The sequence below is a fragment of the Carettochelys insculpta genome, chromosome 1 (assembly GCF_033958435.1).
Source record: "Carettochelys insculpta isolate YL-2023 chromosome 1, ASM3395843v1, whole genome shotgun sequence".
Taxonomy (NCBI): Eukaryota; Metazoa; Chordata; order Testudines; family Carettochelyidae; genus Carettochelys; species Carettochelys insculpta.
The window spans coordinates 174,942,987-174,964,544 of record NC_134137.1 but is presented as its reverse complement, the minus strand read 5'-3'; the positions used below and the strand labels follow the sequence as shown (position 1 = coordinate 174,964,544).

Below are 21,558 nucleotides of genomic sequence, written 5' to 3'. Positions count from 1 at the left end.
TTCACATAATGACCTTACAGTGATGTTACACAATGTTGCCCAGAAAGTACCCATATGTGATAAATACAACAGAAACACTATAGACCTGTTGCAGTCATAAAAACATGAATGTTTATGCAAATTGTCTTTCATCCTATGAGGAGTTGCAGTATTCTATGAAGCATATTCCTCAAATACTGTAATGCTCAAGAATCTATATGTTATTGGGTGCATCTACGCTAGGAACTAACTTCGAAGTTAACTTCAAAGTTAAGCGCCACTTGGAAGTAGCCAGCAGAGAGTGTACACACATTTTCCCTTACTTTGAAATTAACTTTGAAGTAAGGGAGCACAACTTCGAAGTCCTTTCTCCATTCCCAGGAATGGAGTAGTGCCCTACCTCAAAGTTTAACTTCGAAGTAGGGTGTGTGTAGATGCTCAACTTTGAAGTTGCTTACTTCAAAGTTGTACTTTGAAGTGAGCAACTTTGAAGTTATTTTTGTAGCGCAGACACAGTCTCTGTGTTTAATATACATAAGGTCAGATTTTTAGTTGTAAACTGGCAGTCGCATTAGTGGATTTCTGATCATTTAGATTGCTGAAATTCTGGCTTTGAATACCTGGTTGTTTCTGTTAGAATCTACTTTTGTACTATTCTAAAGTATTAGGCCTCTCTATAGCATATGGAATGATATTTTTTTTTCCACTAGAGGACTCTCTATCATTATTTGAGAAGTGCTCTTCAGTGTGGTTTAGAAAAATAATTCTGAATTGCTTTTCTGACTGAACCCCCCCAGACTGAAATACACAGTAAGTGCCAGTGAATTTTCTTGTTATTAGATTGGACATTCCTGGAAAAAAATCATGCCTCATTTCAGGCTGGTAAATTATGTTACTCCATAAGCACAGCACTGGATTTCACAATAGAGTTATCTGAAAAAATAGTTACTACAGTTTTAGTATTTTTACTTTATGAAATATCCAATCACATCATGATCCTACAGTGAAAGCATAAAATTACTAATTGATTCAATACCAAAAAAAGTGTGTTTCTAAGAAAGGCTATCTTGTCAATCAAGTTCTCCCACAACTGGATATGTTATTAAATCAGAACAGCCATACTTTTTAAACTGAACTATATTGCATAGCTAGTAAGTTGATACTTGTACACTGCAAGCAGGCTTGATTTAATCCCACCCACCTATCATAAAACTATTGCTTCCCAGTGCACCATTCTTTTATCAACTATATCATGAACACTTATCAGGCAGTAGGTACAATTAGGTCAAAATATCCATCAGCGGGCGTAAAGGGTCTGATAAGGAAATTATAAAACATGTGCAATGCTATACATGATATTTGCTTGCCTGGAACCTACCATCCTCTAGGGTGGTGTTGATGATTTCCTGAGAAGAAGGTCCTATTCCAGCCCTGTTACACGCCTGTACTACCATGCCATATTGGGTGAACTTTTTCAGGTTATCCAGGGTATAAACTTCACTGTCTCCTGTGGTGTCAATACTGATGATGTTGAATTGAAAATTGCCCCCCGCACTGTACTCCCGGTAGCCTATCTGGTATCCACGAATAATTCCATTTTGCAAATGCTTCTTTGGAGCCTAAACAGAATATGACATATTATATGTTAAGAATATATTTGGAAACTCAAATAAATCCTTTTCCATCAGCACTTTGAATTAAATAGTAAGTAAACATTTTCTTTTAAATGAATACTGCTCTATGTTTTAGTAATACATTGAGGTAGTCACAGTTCATAAGGCAGCTTCCCTTTACTATGCTAAACAAATTTCATCCAAGTAGTTTATTACAGATATATACACACACACACACACACACACACACAAAATCAATCAGTTAAAAGGAATTCCAGACCATTATTTGATTAGAATGCCTAATGGTAAGATATTTTGAACCCCAATTCAGACCTGGAATTTTATTATTATAAAAATTACAACTACCACTTAGGGTCCATACACTTGACCATGCTTGAGAAAATTTTAGTCATTCAAGGGTTCTTATGCCCCTAGAGTGCTTGCCTGCCAGCAAAGCAAAACCCACTCACTAGGTGCTGGAAGTACTTTGCTGGCAAATGTGCACACAAAAAAACATTCACACATGCTGACTTTTAGCAACAGGGCCATGTCATCACAGAGTTGCTGCTAAAAGCTATGTAGTATAGACATACCCTCATACATACACATGGAGTCCATCAGACTACCTAACCAATCTCTCCTCCTACAATCTGCACACTGTACTGAAGTCTATAATCAGATTTCCTGGAGTAAAAGGATTTCATTTTCAGACATTTTGTATATCTTCAACTGCATTTGGTTTCCAAAAAAGGACACAAGGCTTCAAGCAGGAATATTTTCTTAGAACAAGAGCATGCTTCAGATTCCCAGTAACAATAATTTCTCTAGGGATATATCTAGACTGCAGGGTTTTATCGACAGATGATTGTGTCAGAAGACATCTTGTGGCAAAATTCTTGTCGACAGTTCACATCCAGGCACCAAAGCTCATCAAAAGAGCAATCCACTCTGTCAACAGAGAGCAGCCAGCCAGCCCATCCACTATATTGGCAACATGGCCACCTAGATTCACATCAGCCAGCGTTGCAGGTCACCAGTTCCTTCCAGGAACCATGCTGGCGTCCTGTGGAAACATACACTGAAAAGGCCCCTGCCGACAGCCATTCCCTGCCCTTGCTGTGGGATCGCCTACCTCTGTGAGGGTCTGCAGAGCTCTAGCTCTGCCCACTGTGCTTTTCCTGCATTTGCAGGCAACACAGATGGTTCCAGGGTGCTGTGCTGCCGGAGCCGCCCTGGGCTTGGTATGGCCCCACATGAACATGCTACGGCTTGTTCTGAACTTTTTGGCAGTTGTCCTCCTGTTCCTCACTGAGGTTGACCGTGAGATCATCTTCAGGACCATCACCCTGGTTGCAAGACCTACACACCTGCACATGCCCCCCACCCACAGTGCACAGGCAGCTCTGGAGGCTCCACACCAATTCAGACTGGTGTGAGTGGCTGGTCATGAAGCAGTGGAATGACTGGCAGTGGCCTCAGAACTTTAGAATATGGAAGGCCACCTTCCTGGACCTCTGGACCTGGCTTGCCCCTGCCCTCCGGAGGTGCAACACCCAGCTGTGGCCCACCATCCCTGTGGTGCAGGTTGCAGTTGCCTTCTGGAAGCTCTCCACCCCCAAAAGCCAGTTTGGCATGGGGACATGCACAGCTGGGGCCCTCATGATGGAGGTAATGCTCTCTCAGGCTGTGGTCCCTGCATGGTGGCAGGGGGGTGGGTGGGTGGGAGGTGTGTGTCTCGTTAAAGAGGGATCCTCGGGAAGTAGGGTGGCAGGGTGCGAGGGGTGGATCATTCTGTCTTGCCCTCACACAGCCTTGCTTGTGGGGGGGGAACCTCTTTGGGGGGGTTCTGGGAAAGCTTGGGAGGAACAGATGGAAAGGGGCAGGGGACCCCCCCCCAAGGGCCCAGGTAGTCCCTTCCTCAGTCCCTGTCATGTGTGGTCATTCACCTCCCTCTGCAGGTCATGAAGGCCATTATTTCAATTCTGCTGTGGAGGGTGATGCATCTGCGATACCTTGACAAGGTCAGGGCTGGATTTGCTGCCCTGGGGGTTCCCAAACTGTGTTGGAGCTATTGATGGGGCCCACGTCCTGATCTGTGCCCTAGAGCATCGCATGGCCAAGTTCATCAACTGAAAGGGCTACTTCTCCATGGTGCTGCAGGCCCTCGTCGACCACTGTGGACAGTTCACAGACTTTTACGTCGAGTTATTGGGCAGGGTGCATAATGCCTGCATGTTCCTCAGTTCCAGCCTGTACTGGAAGCTGGAGATGGGCACATTCATCCCCACCATGAGCTGGCAGCTGGAGAAATGCAGCTGCCAGTCTGAACTGGCTTAAACAGTATACCAGAGAGCCAGACCCCAGCAGGGAACAACTCAGCTACTGCCTCTAGTGCCTGAACCATGCCAGGATGCAGGCTGAGTGTGCCTTTGGCTGCTTCAAGGCATGGTTCAGGTGCCTGCTGACCCACCTCCATGTGAGGGAGCACAATAATCCCCAGGTTATGTGAAAGATCATGTGAAAACTATTTACAATACCGGGGGGTGGGTGGGCGTGGGACCTGCTGACCCACCTCCATGTGGGGGGAGCACAATAACCCCCAGGTTATGTGAAAGATTAAGTGTTCATGTGAAAACTATTTACAATATGGGGGGGCGTGGGATGGTGGCTGGGACCATGAACCTGAGGAGGGTGCAGGATCTTGAGCAGTGTCAGAGTCAGGACCCCCTCCAACCACAGGTTAGGGAGCCTGGCAGTGGAACCAGGAGGAGGTATGTACAATGAGGGGCTGTGGTAGGTCTGGGTGGGCACAGGAGGAGGGGGAGACTGGTCGGCAGGGGAAGCAGGGGGTGGTCTGAGGGAAGGGGCATGGCCATTGCCCAAGGGAGCAGGTGGGGGTCCATGGTGCTTGTGGAAGGGCAGGAGAGTGTGGGACAGCAGCAGCAGGTCACTGGGCAGCATCTGCCACCAGACGCTTGTGGCAGAATCAGGAGAACATTAACTGGTCGTGCACCCATGACCACCACTCTGCGTCCTCCTGGACATGGTACTCCAGGGTCCTCTGTATGTCTTTGAGATCAATGACATGCTGCTGCATGATGTCCTCATGAACACTTCAGCATCTCCTGTGGCTCTCGGGGCAGTCTGGCAAGATGAGAGATGTGGCCAGATCTTTGGTTAGTGCAGGTCAAGCTATACAGAACACAAGGAGGGACAGAGGGTGAGTTATTCATGCAACGCAGCTCCTGAGGCCATGCTCCCCATCTTGAGCAGAGACAACACCCCCTGGGCCAAAGGATGTGGATGTCCCAGGAGCAAAGCTATGTGTGGCCTGCACAGTAGGCCCTGCCACAGTGGGCCTCTGTGGTGCCTCTGGGACTATGCTGACCAATGCAGGAATGGGCTATGGGCCAAGGGGATGTCTGGCCACAGAGGGGTCCCCACATGGGTAATGGGTGAGCTGGGAGCATCCTGGTCCTCCCTGGGCCCCATTCACACACCTGCAGCTGGCAGCGCTGCCTATGGGAGAGGGTGCTACCTTGTGCTGGTGGGCTTGCCCATATGCCATATGCTGCACTCCTCAGTGTATCGGGGCTCAGGCTGGTGCCCTTGTGGCTTGCCTGCTTCTAGCCATGGCAGATGCCAAGACTGCCCCCCGCCCCCCAGGGCCTGATGCTTGTCCAGCCTCCCATTAGCCTGGTAGCAGGATGCTGCCCTTGCCCTAGGGCAGTCTGCTGGTTGAGGGTGGCACACACTGCCGCTACACATGGTTCCACGTGCTGGGACTGCAGCATGATGTCCTGCTTGAGCTGGCCAAGCAACACTCACACCCTGCCCCATCTGCACCCACCTCCAATGCCCTGGGTGTGAGATACATGGGACACATACCAGAGGAAACCTATCTGAGCTAGGAGAAGCCTGGAAGACAGCCTGGCTGCTGGGAACTGGGTCCAGCGTGATCACCAGGCTGTTTGCTTCAGAGTCTGGCTCCTGCAGGTGTTGGCCTTCCAGTGTCTGACTTGTTATCCAAGTCCTGCTCCACCAGGGAGGCCTCAAGCACTCAGCCCAGGCTCAGCCCAGGGGTTCAGGTGTTTCCGACCCCACCCCAAGATGCAGTGTAGTTCAGAGTAGCAAAGACAGTATGGGGATTCTGACCCTGAAAGTCCCACCACATACCAGGCCCTGACGTATCCCAGCCACAGCTCTTTAACTTTGGCCCTCACTTGTTCCAGGTTGTGGCGAGGGTGGCCCTGTTGTGCTAGCGCATCAGCCATGTGCCTGTAAATGTCCACATTCCTGCAGTGAACCCTGGAATCCTGAAGCATCTCTTCCTCTGCTCACAGCTCTAATAGGGCCTGGATTTCATCCCCACTCCAGGAGGGAGCATGCCTCTTGGACTCCAGGGGAGGATCCTGGGATACCTGAGGCGGCTCCCTTGAGGCCTGTTGCTCAGACATGCCACTGCTGTGTGAGAAGGTGTGGCTGTGAGGGCATGGGGGACTGCAGTGTGTTGCCCTGCTGCTCCCACGCTCTCAGCTTCCTACCACAGGGATTCCTTGGGCTTCCTGAACCTTTAAGAAAGGCTCGAGACAGGAAATATAAAGCGCTGGTTGCTGTGGACAGGGTGCCCACTGGGGCACCTGTAGGGCATCCCAGAGGCCTTTTCTGTTGACAGAAGGCCCCCAGAATGTCCAGACCCACCGTTCAATGATAGCTTCTCATGACAGAGGCGTTCTTCCTTCTGGTGAGTTGGGTTTGGCTGTCAAGAAAATTGCTCCCTTCTGTTGACTTACTGCTCACAGAATGCACTTTGCAAGCTGGACACTCCCTGGGTTTTGTTGATAAAATAGTCATTTTGTTGACAAAACCCTGAAGTCTAGACACAGCCTCGCCCCCTTCTACAGTATCAGTGTGGACCATTAGCTAATAAGAAAGACAAATATACATCTCCTAATCACTAATCACAGCAAATCCTCACTGTTTTTAGCAGAGATATGCAAAGGCGATGCAGTTCCAGGACCTCAGCTGGGACTGGAACGGTGCTTTTGGTATACAAGAGATGCACTACTTTTCTTTCTTTCCTGAATAACTATCTTGCCTGGTGATTGAAGACCTTTCTTTAAAAAGCCATATCTTATGAAAAATGCCAGTATGGTGTCACAGCCTTGAAACTTTCACAGTATGTTGCCCTTTATATGATTGTAAAACTTCATATTTTACCACTGGGGCGGGGAGGAAACAGTATGGAATGGGAAAATCAAAACCAAAACCAAAACTGGTTATCTTCCTAGGAATGCAGAAGATTTTTCTCAGCTGAGAAGGAAATATCATAATTTGATTTTAATGGTTAGGTGACGAAGAAAAAGTAAATAATTTTCTTGTTGGAAGGACTCCACACTCTGTTCATAACCATTGTATAAAATGTGGATCATCTTTGTGAATGGACAGTGTAGTTTGGTTGTTTTACTCAACCAACCAACCAATGAACTCTTGACCGGGGATAACCAGAATTATTAGAATGTTCAGCTACCTGGGCATTTGTTCACTCTCTTGATTACATGTCCTTTGCTTATAATCACAGCTGGTTGAAACTATTCTGTCAAAACTGTTTTGAGATGGAAAACCAAAAGGCTAAAATAGTGCACAGATGCGGCAGCAGAGGCTTAGACACCCTAAATATATTTGAAATACTGGGCACGTAGATGGGGTGGCTAGACTTGCCTGCTGCTTGTGTCACCTTGCCTGCCATCTATTTGTAGCATGCTAGCTTGATTTTGAGCTAGCATGGGTCTGTCTCCTCAAGGTAGGATTTACACTCATTGGTGGTGGGTTATATGGGCTGCTGGTGCCCCAGCCCAATGAATATTCATGGCTCAGTGCTTTGGTCGAGCAATGCTCAGAGACCCGGGTCTCTCAGAGTGTGAGAGCTGCTTCATGCAGAGCTGCAAAGAACGTGCCTGTGGTCACTGCCTGAGGCAGCAGGTGATCCCTGGCTTCTCTACATGAGTTGCAAGAGGGAGGAGGAGAAGTGGTTGTGACATGATTGGCAGCACCCAGAGCGGCAAGGAGGGTGTTTCTTTTAGTACAAGAGGAGAGACCTTGCCCCGACCAGCTACCTGAGGTGGCTTCTTGGGTGAGTGTCTTGTACAGGGCTGGCCTTCTGCACAATGGCACCCTGTGTAAATCTGCATTTGGTGCCCAGGCCCCCAGGATCATGGTACTCCCCTTTGCCCTTGGTCCCACACAGGCTTCCGAGGCTCCCCACACTCCACTCTTCCAATCCCTGCACCTCCCTGCCAGTGAGGGTTGTGATGGGTGAGCAGTAGTCTACAGGGAAGGGCACAGGAAAGCTACTTCCAGAGCAGTAGCCTGAGCTTAAGCAGTGATCAAGATCCTAGATTTTTTTTCAAAAAAATGAAGCCATCTTGTTTCAAATACTGCAGTGAAACCGAGCACTCGCCGGACGAGCCAACAGACCCTCTGTGAACATTATATTCTAGAACAACCCGAAGTACCACCGAATCCAAGGGACCAGTTGCCTGCCAATCACCTGGGTAACTGACAAGAAGGTGCAGATAACAGTGCCTGCATTTAATTATGAGTGCAAAATTGCACCTGCAATGATGGAGGCAATTTTTGATAATTTAGGCTGGGGTATTTTAGCTGTAAATATCCAAGTACACGTGGCTCCATAGTACTTAAGAGGAGATTTGCAAAAGACAGTGAGGTCTATAAGTTACATAGCCTACATCTACACTACATGATTTTGTTGACAAAACCTGGGGAGCATCCAGATGACAAAGTGTTCTGTCGACAGCAAATAGACAGAATGCGGCACTTTTGCTGACATCCATATCCCACTCCCCACAAAGAATAATGCCTCTGTTGACAGAGATCTGTCCGTAGAAAGCCGGTCTGGACATTCCAGGATGCCTTCTGTTGACAGAAAAGGCCGCCCAGGTTGCTACACAGTTGCACCAGGAGACACCCTGCCCACAGCAATCAGCACTCTATGGTGCCTGCCTCCGGCCCTTCTTAACACTGCAGGGAGCCTTGGAAACCCTGTGCCAAGAAGCTGAGTGCATGGAAGAAGCAGAGGTACCATCTGTGGTCCCCTGCACCCTTGCAGACACTCCTTTTGTCTGAGCTTTCCCAAATGGCAGCCAGCCAGCCACTCTGAGACCCACCTGGGCCCTTGAGGGAACAGACCGAGGGGTCCCAGTAGCCACCCCAGGGCACCAAAAGACAAGCCCCCTATTGGAACAGGCCCAAGGTCCAGGCCCTCCTGGACTTGTGGGGCAAGGAGGAGTTACTCCAAGACCTCAAGGAGAAGCATTGTAATGCCACCACCTATGCCCAGATGGTCAGCACCCCAGCAGAATGGGGCCACCATCCCTGACCTCCACTGCACAGAGCAGCACGGAGCAGGTCCAGGCAAAGGTGAAGGAGCTCTGGCACAGCTAAATCTGGGTCTGGGATGTTGGCTGATGCTCCAGGGCAGGATCAGGGCAGGACCTGCCATGTACCTTTATTATAAGGAGCTTCACAACACCCTGTGGGATGGAGGACATATTACCTCCAACCTGCACCATTGACACAGCAGTGGAACCACCCCCCTGCAGCTGCAGATGGGGCCCCTGGAGGAGGAACAGTCCTCTGAGTCCCAACCCTCACTGGATCCAGAGGCAGACACGGTCATGGAGACAAGCAGAAGCACCCTCGTGATAAGCCTTGAGTTAGTTCCCGCCAGCCAGGCCACCTCCTAGGTATCCTTCAAGCTGGGCAAGGGTTCCTATGGTGAGCACCCCATGCATCACACACCCTAGGCTATGGGAGGTGGGCACAGACAGGACATGCTGCGAGCATCACTCATCCAACTCAGGTGGGACCTCATACTGCAGTTCCAGCACGTGGAACCATCTGCAAAGTAGTGTTCACTATCTGGACCCAGCAGATGGCCCCCGAGGATTGGCGCTAGCCTGCTGCCAGCCTCACGGGAGGTCAGACAAGACCTGGGCCCAGGGGTGGTGGCCCCGCCAGCACCTGCCCCAGCTGGAAGTGGGCTGACCACAAGGGCACTGGCTTGATCCCCGACACACTGAGGAGTGTGGCTCCCAGCACCTGGGCATGCTAACAGGTGCAAGGCAGCACCTCCTCCCATGGACAGTGCTGTGAACTGCAGGTGTGTGTGCAGGGAGACCAGGAGATGGGCCAGGCTGCTCCGGGTTCACATGCCACCCATGAGGGGACCCCTCGGTGGCCAGACACACCCTTGGCTGCTAGCCCATTCCCCAGGGCGGAGGGCTCAACTGTCTGCACAGTCCAGGAGGCACTGTGGAGTCCCCATGCAGCAGCACCTGTTGTGCAGGCCACATATGGCTTTGCTTCCTGGACATTCCCGTCCCTTCACCAATGCGGAGAAGGCTGCTGCTCACGGTGGGGGGGAAGGGCCATAGGGGTTGTATTGCATGTTGTGCCATCCCCCCCTCTTTGTGTTCCTTACAGCTGGGCCTGCACTGTCCAAGGGCCAGGCCAGCCTCACCTCACCACCAGGGTGAGCCACCCCAACCCCAACACCAGCGCGGGCCCGCAGGTAAAAGGTCTGTCACCGTGTTCAGGAGGACCTCCAGGGGGACCACAATGCTGCCCTCTGGAGGATGACTGGCCTCATGGAGCAGCAGCTGCAGGACAACAGAGTGTGGCAGTCATGGGCCTTGGACCAATGAATGTCCTGCTTTGACGCTGCCACCACTGTCTAGCAGGACATGATGGCCTAGCCACCCATGGCTGCCACCATCCCATTCCTCTGCCCTATCTGTCCCCCCACAGCGCCTCTGCCCTGTCACAGCCGGACATTCCACAGGGCATCCTGGACTTCCTGCAATGGCTGAGGGCCACGCCCACCCCACTGCTACTAGCCCACCCCCCCCGGCTGCTCCTGCCCACCCATACCACACTGCAGCCCCACTGCCTCTGTACCTTCCCCGGTCCCAGCCCCAGCTCAGCCCTGATGGGGATCTGAAAACTGTGGCAAGAAGGGATCCCTAGGCTGGCACCACTCATGGTCCTGTTCCCCTTTGGTTTTGCATCCTGGTACCCCCTCCATTGACTGAGGCTTACCCCGCTGTCCCAAGCTCCCCATCCAAGTTCTGATGTGCCCATGTCCTGAGTCCCACCCACTGTACATAGTTCAATGGTTCAATGGCACTTCACTTTACTGCAAATGGTTTGTTATTGCACTGTTTCTTTTCCACGCATTTTTATTTGGTCCACTGAACTAGTTCTTTGTGCACCTAATTTGTGTCCCTCTTTATTGGGCAGGGGCTAGAGAGGGGTAAAGGGATGAAGGGAGGAGTCATCATGTGGGGTGGGGGGTAGGGCTGTGGGCCCAAGGACCACGGGGGGTGGCCCTGGGGAGGGTTATTGAAGGCCATGGGAGAAGACCTCCTCAGGGCCTTTCAGATCTGCACCACATCCTGATGGGCCTGGCAGATTGGAGATGCACCCAGCTGCTTGTACCCATGGCCATCATCCACCCCCACCCTGGGAGGAAGGCTTCCTGCTTCCCCTCCACTATGTTGTACTGGGCACAACATGGGGACACATCTTGGGGGACGTTGTGCTCCCCCACATTCAGGCAGGTGAGCAGACACCAAAAGCATGCATTTAGGTGGCTGAGGGAACACTTTACCTGCATCCTGCCCCCTCCCCTCCTATCTCTCCGAGCTCTCCAGGCTTCCCACTGTGAGGCCACCCCCCTGCAGCACAGCTGCGTGAGGATGGGATGGTGTTGTCCACCAAGGATAGGGCTTCCCCCCTCCGCCACTCGCACCCCTGACCCTGCTTCCCAAGGGTCCCTCTTTGGCAGGACACCCCCACTTCCCTGTGCAGGGACTGCTTCCCAAGAGTGCCTTACCTCCCTCAGGAGAGTCCCGACGGTGGACTTCTCCACACCAAACTGGTTTCTCACTGAGTGATAGCTGTTGGGCATGGCAAGCTTCCAGAGAGCTACAGCGACCCACTTCTCCGGGGGAATGGTGGGCTATAGCCTGGTGTCCTGTCTCCGGAGGGTGGGGGATGAGCCACTGCCCCCCCCCCAATGCAGCCAGTCCCACCAGTCAGAACTGAGCAGTGTCTTCAGATCTGCCTGTGACCCTCGGTGGTGGTGTGGGCATGGGTGTCACTGTCCAGCACCCCGGTGAGTTTCTTGAAAGTGGTGTCAGGCTTGCCCTCTGTAAGGAACAGGAGGATGGCCAATAGGAGGTACAGCTGGTGCTGAAGCACCTCTGCATGGGGCCAGTGTAAGCCTGGGGGCCGCTCTGGCACCATGGCTCACTGGAAAGAGCTGTGTCTCCCAGAAAGCATTGAAGTCCTGCTTTAGCAGCTGTGCTGTCCCTTGTGGAGGTAGGCATACCTCAGCAAGAGCAGGGAACGGGAGTCTGGGGGGTGGGCCCTTTAAGGACTCATCTCACCAGCAGGGCCGTGTCTACACGTGCCCCAAACTTTGAAATGGCCACGCAAATGGCCATTTCGAAGTTTACTAATGAAGCGCTGAAATGCATATTCAGCGCTTCATTAGCATGCGGGCGGCAGCGGCGCTTCAAAATTGATGCAGATTGCAGCCGCGTGGCGCGTCCAGACGGGGCTCCTTTTCGAACGGACCCCGTCTACTTTGAAGTCCCCTTATTCCCATGAGCTCATGGGAATAAGGGGACTTCGAAGTAGGCGGGGCCCTTTCGAAAAGGAGCCCCGTCTGGATGCGCCGCGCGGCAGCAAGGCTCGTCAATTTCGAAGCACCACTGCCGCCCGCATGCTAATGAAGCGCTGAATATGCATTTCAGCGCTCCATTAGTAAACTTCGAAATGGCCATTTGTATGGCCATTTCGAAGTTTGGGGCACGTGTAGACACAGCCAGGAGGAATAAGGGGACTTTGAAGTAGGCAGCATCCTTTCGAAAAGGAGTCCCGTCTGGACACGCCGCGCGGCGGCAAGGAGCGTCAATTTCGAAGCGCGGCTGCCGCCCGCATGCTAATGAAGCGCTGAATATGCATTTCAGCGCTTCATTAGTAAACTTCAAAATGGCCATTTGCATGGCCATTTCGAAGTTTGGGGCACGTGTAGACACAGCCTCTCTGTTGACAGAGCAGATCACCAGAGCAATCTGCTTTGCTGTCTAGCTGCCATCTGTCAAGAGAAGTTTTTTTGGAAGATATCTTCTGACAAAAACGTCTGTCAACAGCTCGCTGTAATCTAGACATAGCCATAGAAAGTCAATGGTGCGCAACTCCCATTTGTGCATTTTTTTAAAAAAAAAAATCTCCTCCCAAATCAGATTTTAAGCATTTATTTACATAAGACCAAAGTCAGTGTATGGTGTACGTTATTTCAGATGACAACTATGCAGTCTCCTGCCAAGGATAAATTATACTGAAGTACAGAACATCACGTACATGCTCTGGCTTTCTCTACTAGTATATTATTGAGCTTCATTTTGCCTGCTATATGGGTCAATACTTAGCAGCCATAAACCACTGATACCTGTGGAAAGCACAGCAATGAAAAGTATAATTATATGACATGAAAGTAGTGTAAACATTATTGCTGTCTAGTGGACCCCTAAAAAAGGAGTAGCAAAATAATTTTGCCTAATGAAACAAGTCAGGTTTAATTTGCTGCATTTTATAATTTTATATCTCCCCTCCCAATCTGAATCATTATATTTTGGTACTAAATGCTATGTTTCGCAGATGACATATGCACTACAAAGAATAACGCATAGCATACAGCAGCAGCAAAGGGGATTCATTCCTAGAAGTTTAAACCCCCCTGTCCTCCCAACATGCACACCATGCATGTGCAGTTGGGAGGAATTGATTTTGAACACATGGTTGGGAAACTTGTACGTGCTCCTGGAGATGGAGCTTTAATATGTCTGTGCTCTATAATCTCTACCACGCTCAAGAATCTCTGCCACGTTAGGTTTATCTGTATTAACTGGAGAATTCATTAGCTATAGGCTGCCTGTATATACAGGCACTTTCTTCATCCACATGATAACCTTGACCATCATGAACTATTTGAAATGAGAATGTGCTGGCAGGAATAATGGGCAGCATTCTATAATCATTACCACAGCACTCCAGAAGTTCTGCGTGGCATGGTAAAGTTCACATTGCCCCTGAGTTACAGTAACCATGCAGAACTTCTACACAAGTTAACGACCATTTTGCTGTAATTTATTTCGACAGTTTATCCATGATATTTCTGAATATGATATTGAAATTGCCACTTTTATTAAGATTATACTATAGGGACTACATAATTTTATTCTATCCATCTGGATGCACAGTTTGTTTTAACTTATTTATCAACCTACTGGTTTCATTGTCAAACAATTGTAAAACTTTTCAGTTATCAGGACACTGAATAATATTGAAGAAAAACAATCAAAGCATAATCACTAGACTATAGCAGTCACAATGGAAATTTTAAAAGATTATATTGGAATCATAATTTTTACTAAACGATGCACGAACTCGTGGGATGTACTTGAACTTTTTAACTCGCAACTGGAGATGTGTGTCCCACTAGCACCGAAAAGGTCTCCATGCCACTATCAATCATTCCTTTGGTAAGGACCTGTACTAAAATCAATGGAAAGACTCCCATTGACTACAAAGGCTTTGGGGGCTGATGCCTTTTGTAATTATATCAGTCCTGAACGAGCACTAATTTTGTCAGCACAAAGCCTTGCTTGCAAACTCAGAATAAGGGCACTCAGAGAACAAACAGCAAATGTATCTCTGTTCAACAGAAACACAGGCCTGGAGCAATTACTTTCCTCTGGAGTGTTCTTTCCTTGAATAAAATGTCAGTTGTATTGGTGAAGCTTGAAAGATCTGTTGGCAAAATGATTTACAAACTTTATTCAAAATAAAATAATTCTGATCCATTGTTGTTATAGCTAAACTCACAGCAGCTCCTTGAACACACACAAATACTGCTAGAGTCTATGATTCCAGGTACATTTACTTACTTTCCAGGTGACCCGAATGCTTTGTGAAGATATGGGCTCAAGCTGAACTTCCTGTGGTGGCCCATCAGGAGCTGGTGAGAGAGACACATGCACTTCAGAAGGCAGGGGCTTATAATGTAGGAGACACAGATACAATATACTGTGTTTATATCAACACTGTGGCAGCGAATAGAGATTTTGGGTTGGTAAAACCATTTAACAGCATACGAAGTACTGAAGGTGCTTTATTCAAACAAAACCAAAAGGCCAAGACGTCTCTACTAGCTGGTCTTTGTGACAATGAACTGTAATGTACTTCAAAATTCAGCATGGCCATGAATAAAACAGGACTGAGTCATTGGTGACTTTTCCCAAAAGCCTTGTTTAGTGACATATTCAAGATGCTTTTCTTTCCCTTTGAAGTCTGATCTACTGATGTACCAAATGTGCTTTAAGCTGTTGTGAATGTGCCAGCTCTGAACAAACAGCACCACCCGCTCAGAATTAGGAAACATAGAAACTCTTTAACCAGCTTTGATCATTTCAGTATGTAGCTTCTGACTGAATTCCTTCTGCTCACTAACAACTGAGCATGTTCAGTACAAAATAATTATTTCATGAAGTAAAAACAGAGCATATAATTTAACTGTGTCTAAACAGCTCATTGTGGAAACCATATAAAGAGGAACCCGCCTGATGAAATGAGCATAGGACAATTCCTGCTGGGTCAGTCAGAGGTTGTCTTGCTTCTTATTTATACACAGTAAAACCTCAATTATCCAACATAAATTGGAAATGACTGACGGTCAGATAACTGAATTTGTCACATATCGGGGGAGGGGAGTGGCGGGGGGCTCCCAGATGCCTGGGCCCCTTCAGCAGGGTTGGCTACAGGCTGCTGTAGAGCAGGCTCCCCGGGGCAGGTTCCCTGAGGTGGGATGTCGCCTGCCCAGGGTGGGCTGCCAGATGCCAGAAGCCGGCTCCCAGTTGCTTCAGGGCTGGGGGAGCAATTATCCGACCCTCTCTCCCCCTCCCACCCTGGTTAACCAACATTCTGCTTTTTCCCACACGCCCTGGGAGCTGTCAGATAAAATGGAATGTTGGATAGCCCGGGTTCAGATAACTGGGGTTTTACTGCACTGCCAAAGGTATGTGTGGAGCTTCACCAACATGTGGGAAGCCAAGGTTCTGGTCCTGAGAAACTTATATCTAAGATAGACAGTTGTAATACAATGATCTCTGTTGTATTGGAGCTAACCAAAACAAACCGTTTTCATGGAAGGATGCAAAGGAAGAGATGAAACTGTCTGAGTGCTCTAGTAGAGGATTTCTAAATATATGAGGTGGCATGAATAACAAGTATGAACTCACAAATACTGGTTGAAACTCTCTACTACAGCTGAATGACAGAATTTGCCAAAAAAAGGGATTGTCTAGCACATTCCCAATACTTCCACTGCTTACTGGGCTCTCAGAAGACATTCGGGGTAAATCAGAGCTAAATAACAACACAGAACACTGAGAGCCAGGCCTGGTGGCTGAAAACAAACTTTATGGCACAACACGAAACTTGGCCACACCATGATAAGTGGTCATCCGGCTAACTAAAATCATGCTGTACTATGGATGTTGCTGGATGTGAGAGTTCTGGATTAGAGAGGTTCACCCTGTATAATACTAAGGCAAGGAGAGCAAGGAAATGAAGCAGGCGAGACTAAGCTGTGAGAGGGGAAAGCAGAAGAAAATGGAAATTGCAATGAAGGGGTGGGAAGGAACACCAGGAGCAAATGACAGCTGCAGTGAAAGAAATCCATTTGCCTTACAAGTGGTGAAATTTGCCACTGTATAAAGACCTAGCACAAGGGATATGCTCCACTGAAATCATGTACAAGTCTCATTTTGTGGGGTTTTGTTGGCCTGTAGCCAGGGGTGAATTTTATGCCTGGGGAAGTGGAATCATTCCCCACAGCTCACGTGGGTCCTTACTGAAAGGGCATGTCAATGCTGCAATTAAATACCTGCAGCAAACATTAGCTCCTTTGCCTTATTTTTGTCAAGATTCTGGATTGCTTTGTTGCTTTCGCAAAACACATCCAGGACCCAGTTCTGATCTCACATTGGCTTTACTTTAGTACTTCTGACATTTACCAATGTAAGTGAGAGCAGATTCAGGGCCTTTGTTGGTGGACTATGGAGGAAAAAAATGAAGCTGAAGGGTTTGTGGCAAAGTCTGTGGTGAGTCCATTACAGAGTGAATAGTTATATACTAACAGGTATTTTGGAGCATAAGCTTTCATGGGCAAGGACCCACTTTGTCAAAGAACTCATGCATCTGATGAAGCAGGTCTTTGCCCATGAAAGCTTATGCTCCAAAGTATCTGTTAGTCTATAAGGTGCCACAGGACTTCTTGTTGTTCTAGAAGATACAGACTAACACAGCTACCCTTCTGGTAGTTATATACTGTGTCAGAGGGAAGCTGGAGGTGGGGTAAGATAGGCGTGAAGGCAAGTAGAGGGAAAAGGGTCCTGCACCTGGCAGGGGATTAAACTAGATGACCCTTCATGTCCCTTCTCACCCTATGGTTCTAGGATTCTAAGGAGTAAGACAGAGGCTGTAATGGACTGTGGGGTGAAACAGATAGTATAATGCAGTTAGAGGTGAGGGGGAGTGTGACAGATTGTTGAGGAAGGTGAATGGTAGATTGTTGAGGAAGGTGAATGGTGGAGGCACACTGTAGGTGAGTTTGTGATGGAGAATATAGAAGTCATGGCAGAGGATGTGGTGGGAAGGAGGAAGCTGTGATAGAGGGCATAGTGTAATATATGTGTGGAGGCACTGGGCTAGGGCAGAGGATGGTGACTGAGGGCATGGAGAAGAGAGAAGGGAGAGTGCTGTGACAAAGGGTACGATAAGGGGGCTGCAACAGAGGGTGTGGTAGTGTGAAATCACTGTCTGCCAATTTGACTGTACACATTCACCACAACACACAAGATTATTAAGAGTTGCCAGGTCTCTTACGACAGTCCTGAAGGCAATGAGGTGAATTGCCAGTATGGCTTACAGGAATTAATTTGGGCCCCATAGGTGATTTTTCATAAAAATTCCATTCAGAATGTCCAAGGTTATGTTAACCTCTCAGCGTACGCCTGCAGTGCCACTATAAAACTGTCTGTGCTTGGGCCATGCCTGCTGACGTGGGCATCCAGGGCTCAGACTGTGGGGCTGTTTCGCCACAGTGTAGATGTCTGGACTGAGGCTGAAGCCTGGGCTCTAGGTTCCTGTGAGGTGAGAGGGTCCCAGGACTCAGGCTGCAGCCTCAAGCCTGGAATGTCTGCACCACAATTAAACTGCTCAATAATCTGAGCAGCGGAGAGCTGGCACAAACCAGAAGTGGGTTTTTAATTGAAGGGTAAACACATCCTTATGGTATGTTTGCACGGCATCTGGGAGTGAGTCTCCCAGCCCAGATAGACAGACTCATGCCAGTGGGGCTCAAGCTAACCTGGTAAAGACGGATATTGTAGATCAGGTGGCTGCTTAGGCTCTCAAGCCCAACCACCACCTCTTGTTCTGCACTTGGGTAGCTAGCCCAAAGCCTTGCCAGAACTTCAGTGTCCACATTGTTATTCTGAGCATGCAGGCTTGAGCTATACTATCTGCCTGGGTTGTTCCCAACTGCAGCATAATCATACCCTTATACAGATGAACTAAATCCATTGAGCATTGATACCTATTTGCATAGTCCACTTACCAGCAGCTTTACTTCCTATAGGTAATGAACAATACACAAAATAAAGCTAAAAATAATAATAATCCTAACACACATTTTTCTAGGGTCTTCCACTGAACATCTCAAAAGGATTTAGATAGGACTGATTTAAGCCTCAGGACATCCCCATGAAGCAGTTAAAAGTTCTTATCCCCATTGTACAGATGAACAGACTGAGGCACAGAGAAGATCAATGAACCTCTTAAGGTCTTCCAGTCTGTAATAAAGCCAAAAGAGACATCCGCTCCCATATCTCCCTCAATTTCTGCTGCTAACTTTAACAATATAGAGAAAGAAAGAAAAATCCTTCTACTTTCCTATCAAACCCTGATGGTAATGAGGTCCCCCAGGCTATTATTTCAGAGAAGTGGCTATTAAAGGCTATGAGTGCCAGGGAGCTCCAATACCCCTGAAATCAGCTCCAGATTATTGAAAGGACGATATTGTTCAGCTCTCCTCCTGATGAAGGCGTCCTTTTCAGCTTCCCTTCTAATTCATTATGCCAGCAGCCTGGAGTCACATGAGTGGAGGCTATGTGATCTGAACCATTGGGATGAATGGGTCTGAATTCTTAAATTTTTAATGTAGATGGTTTTCTCAAGCCTTCATTTTGATCTCTCTCCTTAGGCTTCACTTTCTTGCTCAGCACCTTTTAAGAGCAACAGTAAACAATGACACATGACCACAGTTCTGTATGTTGCATAACTGATCAAACGAAAACCAAGACAACAAATGCTATGTGCCTTGCCTAGACCTGACTCCTCCTCTAATTGTTCCTTGAATAAATCAATGACATTTGACTAAAGATTCCACATAACTGACCTATAACTCTAACCGGACAGCTCCTTAATTAGAGCAGTGAAAGGCCCAGTCATCCTGAAACTAGGTCAGCAGGCACTGAATGCAATGTGACATCCAGGTTTCAGCCTGCTAATATGGGAGTTACTCTTTAATGGGAGGTCAATTGCTGATTCTGACATGTTAATTACCAGACAAAAGAAAGTTAGCAAGTAAGAAACATTCCAAGTTCAGTAACAGCAAATACTAATAACGTGTGTGTGTGTATGAGACACAATTTCTTCAGGAGATTTTGGAGAGGAGGGAATGCAAAGTGGAGGTTCTGTTGGCTCTGAGGATGAGTAACCTATTTCGCTAAAGATTTCACTTTCACCTTGCAAACAAGAGAAACAAGAGAAGCATTCAGCATGTCATTCAAAAGCAAACAAGCTACTTATACTTTCCTGATATATAGTAAAGAAACTTGCCACACACCACTGACAAATCAAATAAAATTCAAAGCCATAATGTGGAGTTTTCACCATTCTTTTTTCCTTTTCTAACAGAGACAGTATGGCTATGTTTACATTAGCAGTCTCTGTCTACAGAAGTAACTGCCATTAAGAGATGTCCTGACAAAACTTCTGTTGGTAGATCGCATCTACACAAATAAGTGGATCGATATTTTGATCCACTCTGTCCACCAAAGGGCCTTCCGGAGGTCTACACAGCTTTTCAGTCAACAGTTTCTGTCAACAAAATGCATTTTGTGTGAGACGCTCCACGAGTTTTGTCTACAAAACCCCAATTTTGTCTACAAATCTCTCTAGTGTAGATATAGCCTAAGTGTGGCCAGAACATATGTGTTGAAGCAGGGGATTGGGATGGAGGTGGGGAATGAATGAAGTTCAGGTTGTCTCCTGTTTGCTTTGGTTTTCACTGTAAACCCCTCCTGTAAAACACAAGGCCATAAGGCTTCCTGAAAACACCTATTATAGTAGTAGGCAACTTGAGACTTATGGGCCTCATGCAGCCTATCAGGGCTTTCTGTGTGGCCCACAAGACATTTTGTTTACTGTTGCCCTCAGGGTTGCCAGAGTCCACTGGTTCCCATCCGTGTAGGTTTTTTCCTACCAGCGCTGATGAAATGATACGCAAGAGCATGTGAAGTGAGGTGCGTGCTGGTTGCACTCAAATTGATTGTGAGAGTCATGTGCTCCCTCTGCATCCCATCAAAGTTCAGCTGTGGTTCAACTGGCACACCCCACAAATTCTAGGTACACAGCTGCAGGTAGCAAAACTAAGTGTCTTGGTTATGACAATCTTGTGGCCCACTGAGATGAAGGGGGGCCAGGAGGGCCACTCATATGGCCCGCTCGCTACCCTCGGTAGCCCATTGCCAAACTACTAGCACATATATTTTACGACAGAAAAACAAACAAACAAAAAAACCCCAAAACAAAACAAAACAAAACAGGCAGGGTGCTAGTATGTTAACACAGAATAAAATATGCATGGTGCAGGTATGCTTTTCAAACAAGAAATACCACACTCTTGCATGTCCTGTACTTTTCAAAGGAATCTAAGTGATATCAGGATTTCATTATGTTCAACTTCCTTAGGCTCCTTAGGAAATCCCACCTGTGATTTCTACTCATTTAATTGGACTATCTGTTGGGGGAATTATTTGCAGGCATTCAATATTATTAAATATAATTCCAAGAACAAGACGATAGAGCATCAGCTTCAGAAAGAGGGAGGTACCAGAGCAAAGGAAAGCAAAAAAAAAAAAAAAAAAAAAAAGATAACTTTTTTTCCACTCCAGCAAGTGAGACATATGGAGGTATGAATGCAAAAAAAGCCACTGCAAGCAGCAATTACAGGCTCAAAAAGGGCTATTCAAGGTATTAAAGGGAAGGTTCTGGAACAGTCCTCTTGCCAGTACAGTACTATTGCTGTAGTATGCCTGAAAAGTCATTCACTTGCCCTCCTGGCTGGACAAGAAGTGCTGTGGTCATGGACTGCATGAAAATTAAATTAAAAGAAACAATGTCAATCAATTAGAGGAAACTAACTGCAGCCAGGACATTAAATGGGTAGAGAATAGCTCAATAGTGACATTGTTCATGCAGCTCCACATTTTCAATCCTGGGATGGATATTAGGGCTTCTAATAAAGAGGCCTGATTATTCATAGATGCTGAGCCATAGCTACAATTCAGATATTACTTACTGAAGTGCTTAAACAGGGATTAAATGCACAGTATCAAGTCCCCAAGGTCGAACATTTGGGGCATAATCTGTTTTTTGGCCACTGGCTGCTAGTGAACAGCCTTAATGACAGGCCTGGGCAATGAGGTTTCTGAAATCTTGCTTTCTTGGAATATTTTATCACCCTCTGTGA

The 21,558-nt window shown here is 47.7% G+C and overlaps 1 protein-coding gene across 1 annotated transcript in view; it reads right to left on the bottom strand.

Moving 5' to 3' along the window:
- The window catches only part of DSCAM (DS cell adhesion molecule), a 550,602-nt gene that overhangs the window by 116,920 nt on the left and 412,124 nt on the right, over positions 1-21,558 (bottom strand). Inside the window, exons 15-16 of the mRNA XM_074983419.1 lie at positions 14,630-14,700; positions 1,358-1,598 (exon numbers count right to left, since the gene is read on the bottom strand). Coding sequence (XP_074839520.1) covers positions 1,358-1,598; positions 14,630-14,700 — 312 coding nt within the window. The remainder of the gene's footprint in view (positions 1-1,357; positions 1,599-14,629; positions 14,701-21,558) is intronic.